General features: G+C 41.1%; 1 protein-coding gene across 1 annotated transcript in view; it reads right to left on the bottom strand.

Annotated features, from left to right (window-relative positions):
- The window catches only part of IFT27 (intraflagellar transport 27), a 112,023-nt gene that overhangs the window by 42,252 nt on the left and 55,921 nt on the right, over positions 1-13,850 (bottom strand). Inside the window, exons 2-3 of the mRNA XM_077452261.1 lie at positions 7,690-7,769; positions 1,451-1,510 (exon numbers count right to left, since the gene is read on the bottom strand). Coding sequence (XP_077308387.1) covers positions 1,451-1,510; positions 7,690-7,769 — 140 coding nt within the window. The remainder of the gene's footprint in view (positions 1-1,450; positions 1,511-7,689; positions 7,770-13,850) is intronic.

The raw sequence follows: 13,850 nt of genomic DNA, 5'->3' as shown, positions 1-13,850 counted from the left end.
TATAGTATGACATTTTATTCTTCTCTGGCTGTCCTATGAGGCTGCATGACCCCTTACCCTCTGTCTGGAAAGTGCTGATTGGCCCTGTGCTGATCACATGCACACTCCCAAAGAATAAAAAAAAGCTCCCTAGCAATATACACCTAATTGAGCATGTGTGCATTTTATGGAAAGGGCCAGGGACTTTTTTTTCTGGTTTTTGGTTCCATAGACTTCAATGGATGAAAAACGTGTATTGAAAAATGCAAAATGCACCTGGATTATGCAAACTGCAATCTGCATAGGTGTGAATTAGGCCTTAGGCCAGGGGTCTCAAAGTGGTGGCCCTCCAGCTGTTGCGAAACTACAAGTTCCATGAGGCATCGCAAGGCTGACAGTTACAAGCATGACTCCATCAGGCAGAGGCATGATGGGACTTGTAGTGCCGCAACAACTGGAGGGCTGCCACTTTGAGACCCCTACCTTAGGCCTAAGGCCTGATTCACACCTATGGTATACGGTCGATCACATGCATCCTCCTAAGAAAAAAAAACTCTAGCAATACACACCAACTGAGCATGTGCAGCCTGTCCCCTGGCTCTGTATTATCAGCAGGTGGATTGGGAACAGTAAAAGTAGTGGAGGATCAGAGAAGACAGGTTCAAACAACCTTTTTACACAATACGGAGGATTAACCCCTTAGATTCCACAATGACTGTAACAAACTTGCTTTACTGCATATACAGGTTTACACTACTGTTGTGGGTTTAGTAACACTTTAAGGGTCCTTTCAAATGGTCGTTCAGTTCAAATGCCCCTGTTGGTTTTTCAGAAGGATATGAATAGAAGCTTCATTTGTGTCTATGAGCAAGTGGATGTAACCAGAAGTGGTTTTGTTTACATCTGACTACTTCAGAGTCTGTTTAGGTCAGACAAAAAATGGAATTGCTTTTCCAAACTTTGCATCTTGACTACAAACCTGACGGATCTGAGGTAGTCGGATGTAAATGTCCATTTCCATTCACCTGCCCATGGACTTAACATGGGTGCCTTAATGTCCAGATATCCAAACAAGAAAACTCGCTGCTCCAGGTGAGATGAAATGCCTGATGATCTGGACAGTTTCCCGCCTCCGCATGTAGCCAAAAATAGAAGAAATGGACGCACTCCGTACTCTATCAAAATTCTTTTTTATTCAGAACATCCCAAGTGTTGATATATTTTGTCAACACTTGGGATGACCTGAATAAAAAAGAATTTTGATTGAGTACGGAGTGCGCCCGTTTCTTCTATTATTGCCTTAACGTTCAGACAGAACAAGTGAATGGACGTGGATTTCACAAAGGTGATTTCCATACAGCCTGGCGCCAATATCGGATCTGTTGGCCAGTATGAGGGGAGCCTTGCTGAATAGGTCAGATATGGAGTAGCCATTTTTAATTAAATCTTACAGAATAAATCCTTTACATACCACACTATCACCAGTATCTGGAATCGGTACAGTTTTCATAATAACATCCATGGTAGTTGTCTGAAAGAAAGTTAAAAAAAGAAAACATATTTAGCTGTTTACATACATAGGCCACTGTAGGTCCCGTTTATAAAACAGCAGCATGGACTCATAGCAGCAACAACAATATAGCTTTAGAAATGAGAAAATGTGGCAATAAAGGAAGAAGCTGGCAACTACAGGCTAGTGAGTTTAACCACTGAGCACTTTTACCCCCTTCCTGCCCAGGCCAATTTTCAGCTTTCAGTGCTGTCATATTTTGAATGACAATTGCACGGTCATACAACACTGTACCCATATGAAAATGTAATAAATTTTTTGAGACAGAGCAAGCTTTCTTTTGGTGGTATTTAATCATCTCTGGGTTTTTTATTTTTTACTGAACAAATGAAAAAAAGACAGAAAATGTTTAGAAAAAAAAAAGAAGCTGTTCTTCGTTCCTCTTAAAGTTTTGCAAATAAGTTACAGTATTTTTCTTCTTTGCTAATCTGTGCTGATGAGGCTGCACTGATAAGGAGGCACTGATTATCAGGGCACTGAGGATCAGTTCTGGGGAGACATCTATGGACGCCCTCCCAGAACAGGAGAGCCGCGCTGTAGCCGCCTTTCAGCTATGGCGCAGGTCTGAGGTTGTTAACATTTGTAGTAGTAAAATGCATGGAATTACTTGTAAAAAAAAAAAAAAGATCAATGATCATTCACAGTGGCTAAGTGGTTAGCACTTCCGCCTAGCAGCACTAAAGTCATCAGTTTGAATCCCCACCATGGCACTATCTGCCTGGAGTGTGTATATTCTCCCTGTACCTGAGTGGAGTGAGTTTACTCCAGGTACTCTGGTTTCCTCCCACACTCCAAAGACATGCTGGTTAGTTAATTTGCGCCTGTTTAAATTTACCCTAGTATGCGTATGTATGAATAGGAGTTAAGGACTTCAGATTGTAAGCACCTTGAGGGCAAGGACTGATATTAATGTACAAATATATATAGCGCTACGTAAATTGATGTATCTATACAAGTACCTGTAATAAATAATTACATTTAACATGCATAATTTTCTGGACCCAAAGCAGCATGGTTTTACTGAGGGCAGAAAGAAAGCAGTATTTTGGGGGGCATCATTAGCAGGATCAATGACATGAGCGAGGTCCTGATTAACCCATTTAGTTATTTAGTAAGGCCCCATTCATATTTGTGAATGTGGCCTGTTGTGCTTAGCCATGGGAGACTCAGCAAGTTCCCTGTGATTAGCTGTGGGTGGGATGAACTATTCAAACCAATGGGAGGAGGACAGTGCTTTCAGCGATTCACAGCCGTTTGCATGTAATCGGACATGCAGTTATTACCTGCAGATGCTCGTCCCTGGACACAGACATTCTGCATCCAAGATAGATCAACCACTGGTATTTGCATAAAGATGAGTGCAGCGCTAAAACAAACAAACAAGTATTTTTTTCAATTTTGCAAGTGGAAAAATTTAAAAAAAGGAAAACGAAGGCAGAGTCCCAGTGCAAAAAATTATTTTCCAAATTTACAAGGGAAAAAAAAATAAAAAAAAAAAAGAAAGAAAAAAACTAAAGCAAAGTCCCAGTGCAAAAATCAATCCATATATAAAAAAGCAAACATCCATTCATATGTGACAACGGTGGCAAGTAATAAATAATCATGCAGAATCTTCAAATAAATGTGCATCCAGCTCCACACCCAAGTGAGTGAGTAGCCTGCTTACCAGCTATCCGTGACTGCTAGAAAGCAGTCTCACCTAGCACAGGGAAATCATTCTCCCCAAGACCATTAAAGATGTTTGGAACTGCTGGGGGACAATGTCAATTGGAGTCTCCCCTTACATCAGAGAGCCAGATAGAATCTTGCGGCGGGCTGGATCTGGCACACAGGCTGTAGTTTGGAGACCCTGTCAGTCTTCTTATTACATTCAAAGCACAAGCCTTAGATTCTGCATGATTTTTTTATTACTTGTCACTGTTGTCACATATGGATGGAAGTTTGCTTTTTTTTTTATATATGGATTGATTTTTGCACTGGGACTTCGCTTTATTTTATTCTTTTTATATTTTTTTTCTTTTTTGTTTCTTTTTATATTTTTCCCTTGTAAATTTGGAAACTAATTTACAAGGAATCTGCCTTAGTTTTCCTTTTTTTACATTTTTTCACTTGCATAATTGCAAAAAATTACTTTACTTGTTTGTATAGCGCTGCACTGATGTTTATGCATATTCACTTGGAGTTTTTGAATTTGAATTTTTAGTGCTGGCTGCTTGTTGTATTTCACTATACTTTATATTTATTTTACATTTAATTTTTATGATTTTCTAGCGCAGCATTAGCCCATCGTGGGTTCTTTGAAAACTATTTACTTCCTGACCAATAGCATGTGAACGGCCGCGAATAGCTGCTGTGTGAATGGGGCCTTGGACCTCAATTAGAATTCTATGTCCAGTTCTGGAGACCTTACTTACACAAAGATAATATAGAACTAGTCCAGAGATGGCCAACAAAAATAGAGAACAGTTTGAGGGATAAAATATAATCAGTCAAAAGTATATCAAGAGAGATTGCAGAAAATTTAAGAAGTATCATTATAGTTTAAAATCTTTGTTAAATCCCCTAGGGACCAAGAAAATAACAGCTGTGAATTTCTAAATTTATCATTTCTGGAGTGCTTACTTATGCATGCCATACATGGTCGAATTTACAGAAAAGAATATTCGTGGCCGGGAATCTTTTCTCTCCGTAAATTTTCTTTTCTTGCACATGCGCGCTTTTTTTCTTATTATATTTCTCGCACAATTCTCCCATCATCGATTAGAAAATCTTTTTTTTTCAAAAAATTTCCAACATTCCTGAAATTTTATTGCCGCACGAAAATCGGCTGTTGCTGCAGGCCACTAATGGTGTGAAATTCGTATGAAAAAATTCTTAGATATGATTTTCGAAAGAAAATTCTTTCGAAATTTGAACCGTGTATGGCCGGCATAACTGACATTTGGAAATAGGAGAGATGCCATGATGTATGTGGGAATAAAAATGAGGAGAGTGAAACGTGCCACCTTCCAGTCATGTGGTGGTGTGCTCCAAATTTAATGTGGCTAATAAAGTGGGTTTGGCTTCACAGCATATAGCTTGCAGTGTTTCACCTGTCCCGCTTTGTTTTTCTATGTTTTAGAAAAAATAGGGCAGACTTGTACACTGAAGAGAAACGGACAGTAAAATAAGTCATATCATTGTTATCAGTGTGAGAAAAGTAAGCCCCATTGTTGATGTCAGTGTGATAAAACAAGCCCTACATTGTTGGTGTCAGCAGGAGCAAAATAACTACAGATCTTCGGTGTCAGCGGTAGAAAGAATAAGTATTGGCATTCAGTGGTTACTTACCTGAACATAGATTTATTACCATGCTGCCACTCTGCATCTGCCAGGAATACACAGTACTGTCAGATGATCACTCCACTGCCACTCTGCAAAATGCTAACTATTCTGGATCCTGCGGGACATCAACAGTGCAGGACAGTCTCTAAAATCACAGCACTCTTCTGCAAGACCCAGGACAATTGGCAACAGAGCGACTGTACCTACTGTATTTGTGAAAGATGTTGGGGAGGCAAAGAGTTTATCCCCTTCAGTAAGGCATCTCATTTTATTTTTTTCTGTTTAATCACAGGCACTTGTATTTGTAGACTATGCTTTATCCAGAATTCTTAAACCGGCCATACATGGATCAAAATTTGTGCGGTTGGTTCAGCAGGAACTGGCCACATTTTGATCCATGTATGTGCACCCTGGTTTTACACAAGTCAATCGATAAACAACCAGCCTGTTGGGTTTTTCCCAAACAATCAGTGCCGCTGGCTATAACTGGCAAAACAAATCATAAGGGGAGCTGCGATGCGAAAGGGGCTTTGCGATGTAAAGAGGCACTGCAAAGTAAAGGGGGGACTGTGATGTGAAGGGGAATGGAGGACACTGTGGGACTGCTTTAAAGGGGGAGGGGGAAATGTGATGTAAAGCGGAGTGGGACTGTGGACACTGATGAAAAAGCGCGGGGGGGGGGGGGGGTTAGGGTGGGTTTCTGTGATGATAAGAGGGGTTTATTATCCCAATATACTAAGGGGGCCAATGATGCGATAGGGAAACTGAGGACACTTATATAAAGAGGTGACTGGTACGTAAAAGGGACTATGATTTGAAGAGTAGGCTGAAGACACTGAAGTACAGGGGAAACTGTGATGTAAAGGGGGCACTGATGTGTTGAAGGGATACGGACTTCTGCCGAAGAAAATTTTACTGACTGAACCTTTGTATATTTTAATTCAAGACCCCTGTAAAACCATGCCTTGAAAAAATTTTCATACCCCTTGAAATTTTCCACATTTTATCATGTTACAACCAAAAACTTAAATGTATTTTATTGGGATTTTATGTGATAGACCAACACAAGTGGCACAATATTGTGAAGCAGAAGGAAAATGTTTAATTGTTATCAAAAGTTTTTACAAATGAATATCTGAAAAGTCGGGCATGCATTTGTATTCAGCCCCCCTGAGACAATGCTTTGTAGAACCACCCTTCACTGCAATTACAGCTGTAAGTCTTTTTGGGGATGTCTCTATGAGCTTTGCACATCTAGCGTGAAAATGTTGCCCATTATTCTTTGCAAAATAGCTCAAGCTCTGTCAGAGAACATCTGCGAACAGCTATTTTCAAGTCTTGCCACATATTCTCAATTGGATTTAGGTCTGGATTTTGTCTGGGGCATTCTAAAAACATTAATATGCTTTGATCTAAACCATTCCATTGTATTGCTCACTGTATGTTTAGGGTTGTTGTCCTTCTGGAAGGTGAATCTATGTCCCAGTCTCAGGTCTTTTGAAGACTAACAGGTTTTTTTCTAAGATCACCCTATATTTGGCTCCATCCATCTTCCCACCATCTCTGACTAGCTTCCCTGTCTGTGCTGAAGAAAAGCATCCCCACAACATGATGCTGCCATCACCATGTTTCATAGTGGGGATGGTGTGTTCAGGCTGATGTGCAGTGTTAGTTTTCCATCACACGTTTTGTCTTAAGGCCAAAAAGCTAAATATCTAACCAGAGCACCTTCTTCCACACGTTTGCCGTGTACCCCATATGGCTTCTCGCAAACTGCAAACAGGACTTCCTATGGCTTTCTTTCAACAAGGTCTTTCTTCTTGCCACTCCTCCATTCTGGCCAGATTTGTGGAGTGCACGACTAATAGTTGTTCCAGTGGACAGATTCTTCCACATGAGCTGTGGATCTCTAAAGCGCCTCCAGAGTTACAATGGACCTCTTGACTACTTCTCTTATTAATGCTCTCCTTGCAGGGCCTTGTCAGTTTAGGTGGACGGCCATGTCTTGGTAGGTTTGCAGTTGTGCCATACTCTTTCCATTTTTGGATGATGGATTGAACAGTGCTCCATGAGATGTTCAAAGTTTGGGATATTTTTTTACAATCTAACCTTGCTTTAGAGCCGGTTCACACTGCGGGCGATGCGAGGCGACACGACTCGCCTCGCCGCGCTCTGGCAAGTCGCCCCCGTTCTGAGAGGAGCGACGCGAGTCGCTCCGACTCAGAAAAAAGGTTCCTGTACTACTTCTGGGCGACCTCGGGGCGACTTGCATTGACTTCTATACAGAAGTCATCTGCAAGTTGCCGCTGAGGTCGCGGCGAGGCAAGTCAGTGTCGCCTCGCATCGCCTGCAGTGTGAACCGGCCCTAAAACTTCTCCACAACTTTATCCCTGACCTGTCTGGTGTGTTCCTTGGCATTTATAATGCTGTTGGTTCACTAACATTTGAAGGCTTCACAGAACAGCTGTATTTATACAGAGATTAAATTACACACAAGTGGACTCCATTTACAAATTAGGTGACTTCTAAAGGCAATTGGTTTCACTAGATTTTAGTTAGGGGGCTGAATACAAATGCACGTCACACTTTTCAGATTTTTTTTTTCACTAATTTTGAAACCCATTTATCATTTTCCTTCCACTTCACATTTATGTGGCACTTTGTGTTGGTCTATCACATAAAATCCCAATAAAATATATTTAAGTTTTTGGTTGTAACATGACAAAACGTGGAAAATTTCAAAGGGTGTGAATACTTTTTCAAGTCACTTTAGATGGATACCAATATTACTCACTGACCACGCTTTATAGTCTTACCATAGTGTAGTTCTTCTGGAAGTGGCTTCCATCACTCCGAAACAGCTGGATCAGTGTGCTTTTGCCAACTGTTGAGTCACCTGTTTTTGAAAAAAACACAATTGTCACATCATATTATAACCTTCATAGTATAAAATCGGCAACATCAATACGTTTTGCTTGTAAAAAAAAAGTATTTAATACCTTATTAAAAACTCCAATTGTCCCAATAACTTTACTTCAGAGCCCATTTTGGGTGCCATGTCAAAAATTGTATGTGCTTCTCATGTGCATGATCATGGACACTCTACTAAGAAAATACAGTAATGATGGCAATAGATTGGCAATGTAATATAGCAACAGAGATGGTCTTTAATTTAGGAACAAGTTGGCTAAATACAATGGCCCAATGACACTTGTGCTTAAAAGGTTTTAGAGAGGGGGTAGGACATTGGCCACAGTTCCTACACCAGGTCTTTTTAGCCTTTAATCTGCAACATTCTTATTAGTTTATTTGTTGGCTTTTGTGTATTTTTCTGGCATTGTGCTACATCCACTTCTGTTCAGTTACCATGCTTAATCAACAATATCTGATTGCTAGAGGCAGTAGTAACACAGATGTTGCATATTACCACCATCACGGTGAAATATGCTCTCCTAGGATAACTTTCTGAAAGCAAAATTCCAGTAAAGCTTAGGTTTAGAGATTTTTCTTTTAAATCAGCACCAGGGACGATACTTATAACGAAATGTGTCCCTTGTTAGGGCCGCTGATAGGGCAGTACAACCGGCCCTGTTGTACCGAGCCCGGCCCCATCAGCTACACAGCGAGGCCTGGGCAGCATTACGGTTCATTGCTGCATTAAATAATACAAAAAAAAAAAAAAAAAAACTTCTACCCCAATCCTTCTTGTTTATGGAGTGGGGGGGTTATAGCATTTTCCTGGGCCCCATTGGGTCAACAGAGGGGCCCAGGTGAGCGCAGAGGGGGGACTATTTCTTCATTTTTGGGGCACATGTACATCATGCTGCCCCGCTACTCAAATGATGCTTGAACAAGCATCTAATCAAACCGATTTTGATTTGATCAGATGCTTTGGAGGCCAGATACGACGTCTAAAAGACCCCAGATTTCTCCATAAGGAGAACCTCTCATGGCCCATGCCATCACAAGGGTTGTTATTTCTCCCTTGGGAAATAAATATTTTTTTTAAAGATATAGTGTACAATTTTTAAATAAAAATAAATAAATAAAAGTAAAATTTTAACTGCCCCCTACTCCATCATGCAATTGTGAACACACAAGTTGTGTGAACAGCAAAAAACCTGCATTTTGCTTTGCGCCAGGGACAGGGTGTGATTGAAGGGGCCCTATAATTCGTAACAGCGGCCCTGTCCCTTGTAATTATCACTGCTATGTTTGTTGAAAGCTTCATTCCTCTTTCACCTCAAATACTCTTCAACACCTGTGATCTTCCAGTGCTACAGGGTTTATACAAGCTGCTGAGCCTGTCACATGCACATGTCTGACTATAGTGCTCACCATGCCCGTCCTTTCCACCTGCTCTTCCATTCATTAAAGCTGTACTCTGGCTTCCTGCAATGAAAAGTGCTGCAAGAATGGAGGAGGCAGACTTTCATTCATCCATTCAAAGAACAACCTCTGCTAACTCACTGGCACATTTCACTTTGTATGGCTGTAATACGAGTGTCCACTCTTCCACAGGTTCTTTAATGAGGGTTTTACCTCTGAAGTTTTGATCATCAAAACTTACGGCAAGTTTATTTATTTTTTCTAACCTGGTAATGTAAGTTATCCACTTGCCGACCGTCTCCTTTACATATGTTGGCACTTTGAAGATGAATATTTTGGTAACGGCAGCAGCTGCTGCCACAACCAAGGTATCCACCTCTTCAGGAGCCGGACACGTTTACAATAATGGTGGTCTCTGTGGCGGATTCGCCGCGAGAGCACCGTTATCAGCGGCAAGAGAGGGGCCCCCCTCCTGCCACTCTCCCGTGCCCTTCGCCGCTTACCGGAGCCGTCGGCAGTAGTGGAGGCGATCGGGTCCTTGTCGTGGCTGGGTATGGAGACGAGTGAGGTGAAGATGCCCCCCACCCGTCTCCATTACATAGCAGGGTGGAAGCGACGTCATAACGTCACTTCAGCCCATACATCTTAAAGGGCCATTTTTTCAGTGTCATTTTTTCAAAATGACAACATTTTTATTTATTTATTTTTTATTGCATTTTAGTCCAAATATGAGATCTGATGACTTTTTGACATCAGATCTCATATTTAAGAGGACCGGTTATGCTTTTTTTCTATTACAAGGGATGTTTACAATATTTTTTTTTTTTTTTTTTGTAAAAGCGCCCCATCCCCGAAGAGCTCATGCGCAGAAGCAAACACATATGTGACTAGCGCCCGCAATCGAAAACGGTGGTAAAACCACACATGTGTGGTATCGCCACAATCGTTGGAGCGATAGCAATAATTCTAGTCCTAGACCTTCTCTATAACTCAAAACATGCAACCTGTAGAATTTTTTAAATGTCGCCTATGGAAATTTTCAAAGGTAAATGTTTGACGCCAGTCCATGAGCGGGTGCAATTTTGAAGTGTGGCATGTTGGGTATCAATTTACTTGCCGTAACATTATCTTTCATAATGTAAAAAAAAATTGGGCTAACTTTACTGTTGTCTTATTTATTTTTAATTCAAAAAAGTGAATTTTTGTCCAAAAAAAGTGCGCTTGTAAGATCGCTGCACAAACACGGTGTGAAAAAAAGTATTGCAATGACAGCCATTTTATTCTCTAGGGTGTTAGAAAAAAAACAAAACAATATAATGTTTGGGGGTTCCCATGTAATTTTCTAGCAAAAAAAAAAACTTTTAAACTTGTAAACAGCAAAATCTCTAAATGAGGCTAGTCCTTAAGTGGTTTTATTAACCTAAAGCTCGGTATACATGTTCAGTTATTTTCATTCAACCAGCAGGATAGATCCCCACATAAACACAACGATGTGTGGTGCAGGGATCTCACCCACTGTGCTATTGTACTCCGACAGGGGGGACTCCCAACCCCCACCAAATATGATTGCTGGTTATCAGTAGGACTGTTTGACAGAAGAATCGGCTTCTGTTGAATAGACAGAGGTACTCAGATATGGGTGCACTGGACTTTAGTCCCCAGTTAAGGTCCCTCACTACTGCCACTTCTAGGAACTGAGGACTGCTAATCCAGCACTGAAGATGCTCCCTCGCTGGTCGGTCCTCTGCTGCTTATAATGACATCAGTTCTCTTTTGGGTCCTGAGTGGAGCCTGTCACAGGATAACCAATAGGAATTGTCAATGCCATGCAGATGCTCAGACAAAATAGGCAACTCAGCAAAAAAAAAAAAAAAAAAAAAAAAAGAAAAAAAATCGAACCACGCCACTTCCGCTTTCTTTAAATCATCAGTAATTGCTGATTTGGACACAACACCGGCTACCGAATACAGTCCGGTAAAGGAATATTTTGCTGTTTTCACAGCACAGTGGCTAACAAGGACAAAGTTGCCGCTGCCTTGGAGGAGGCCATTTTCTTGGTTAGTTTTGGAGAGGAGTAACAATCTCTGCTCATAAAATCATGATAGTGCTATAGTCTAGTGCACCAGACTCTATTCGGTTGTCAGTGTTGTGTCCAAAGAGCAATTTATGAAAATAATCAGCAATTTGTCAAAATGTGCAATTCATGATGGTTTAAAGAAAATGGAAGTGACGTGGGTTGCTCCTTCTGATGTGGACCCCCAAAGAAACACTCCACCATTAGTAAACAGAAGAGGAAAGCAGGCTCAGGATTACAGTGCTGTGTGACTGTAGCTTTAAGAAAGTAAAAAAATAAAAATAAAAAAAATAAAAAGGCATTTGGATTTTTAATTTTTTTTTTTTTTTTTTAATACAGCAATTAGAGGAGTGCTAGCATTTGCTGGAGGAATGTTAGACAAACTGTATATGTGTTTCACTTCAGTGCAATCACATGCTTACTGACCATTGTATGTAATGTACTGGAATGCCATATTCCTTCTTAAATAAACTCATCTTGATTTAAACGGGGAGGGGATCTTTATCCTGGAGATATATAGAAGCATTTATAGGCACATACAAAATCGCAGACTGCAGAAACATACCCAAACAATCTATGCCACTACCTTTTCTTTGCTCTTCACGGAATCACCTATAGGTGTCTATTGGCTTTGGCAAAACAATCCAACCCTAGTATGGAGCTGGGATGTTTACAGAGATTATAGAGGTGACCTCATCAGTGTTGTTAAGCTATTTTAAGGTCGATCCTTAAAGTGTTAAACACCCCAGTGATATGAAAATAGTTCAACTGCCCCCCACAGCGCCCACAGCTTATAAATCTTGTTTTTACATTAACATGTTGCCACTACATACACCTTTTTGGCTGACCTGTATACCACGGTCAGTGATAAACTGCACAGGTTCTCCAGTGCTGAGAGTTCAGGTAGGAGGAGATTTCCACTTCAGCTTGTATACATGCCCACATGTGTGATGCCAATATCATGTGACCTGGCTAGCTCTGAGAACAAGTAATTATTCTCTCCAGCATAAAAGACACAACTGAGCATGTGCAGGTCGGCTACCCTGCCTGTGCTAGCTGGCCTTCCCCAGATAGACAATGCAGGAGGGAAGGATCTGTGCATACAGGATAAAAACAGGCTTTTTATATAATGCAGAGGATTAACCCCTTAAAGAGGAAGTAAACCCTGATGGGTTTACTTCCTCTTTCATTCCCTGCAAAGGCAAAGCATAATGGACTACTATGCATCGCATAGTAGCCCATTATGTGTCACTTACCTGACACAGGAGCCAGCGATGTCACCGCTATCCCCTGTAGTCCAGCGCATCCATCTTTTCGGTGGGGTCTCGCAGCTCCGCCGCTGTCATTCGGCGGAGCCGCGATGACGTCACTCCCGCGCATGCGCACGGGAGCCGACACGCGCGGCAGCTCCATTGTTGGAAATGCCGCGCTCAGTGCGCCTGCGCGCCGCTGTCTACGGCGCATGCGCCGTAGACATCGGTGCCTGTCTTCGGGCAAATATCTCCTAAACCGTATAGGTTTAGGAGATATTTCTTGGACCTACAGGTAAGCCTTAATCTAGGCTTACCTGTAGGTATAAGTGGTTTGTAAGGGTTTACAACCACTTTAAGTTCCACAGTGAGTATAACAAGCATGCTATGCTGCATATACAGACAATATTTACTGTTGTGGGTTTAGTAACACTTTAACCAAGCTGTATTAGTTAAAGCGGAGGAAAGTGTGCACTAACCTGTCTATGAAGTGTGGGAAGATTAGTTAGGAAAGGATTTTAAAGCTTCCAGCAGGTGCATTTCCTGTGCATAATTTGCGGTTTAGTCACATCATAGCTTACACTTTGCAAGCTGTAGACCAGAGACCAGAAATAAAAGGGACATGGATAATAAAGTGAAAAGGGCATTTTGTAGATATATTATCCCCATGTGTATGGTCAAAGAGCAAATGATGCCGGAGAACTATAATGCAAGCTGAGAAGTTTTGAGACCCATGTGAGACAGTTAATATGTAAAATGAATTCTGAGCCATTTCAGTGGTGTAGGTGCTATGTAGGAGCAGTCAGCGAGAGACAGGGGTGTGTGGGAGTCAGCCTCGTATGCTTGTCATTTCTGTTAATTGTACATATTTTGCAACCCCGTTTCACAACTATATTCTGCTGAAATGCTCAGCATTGTGGAAGTGGGAGATTTCTTAAAGGGATGTACTGCTTTTATAGATCCTTTGCTTCTATGAACATTAATCTTACATTGCTTAAAAAGAGTATAAAATACCATTCATCCAAAAAGATATTTCAAAAACATTACATTGCAACTAATGTCACCTTCCTGTAATCCCCCGCACAGCTGTATTCTGGGATATATTGGACTAGCACTGGAAGCCAATGCTTTGAAATATTTCTGCGCTTGTATTGTCTTCATCTTGATCAAGCTGTGTAGCTGCTGTAGTAACCATCAAGGACCTGGCTATGTTATTTGGCAGGGGAGTCTTAACCACATGGTAGGCTGCACAAAATGAAATTTTTTTTGCAGGTAAACCAACCCTTGTTTATCTTTAACCTCAAAACAAAAAACTTAAAACATA

This window comes from Lithobates pipiens, unplaced genomic scaffold, assembly GCF_037356315.1.
Source record: "Lithobates pipiens isolate NorthernLeopardFrog02 unplaced genomic scaffold, aLitPip1_a1.2 Scaffold_23, whole genome shotgun sequence".
Classification (NCBI taxonomy): Eukaryota; Metazoa; Chordata; class Amphibia; order Anura; family Ranidae; genus Lithobates; species Lithobates pipiens.
This window is presented reverse-complemented; position numbering and strand designations above follow the sequence as displayed.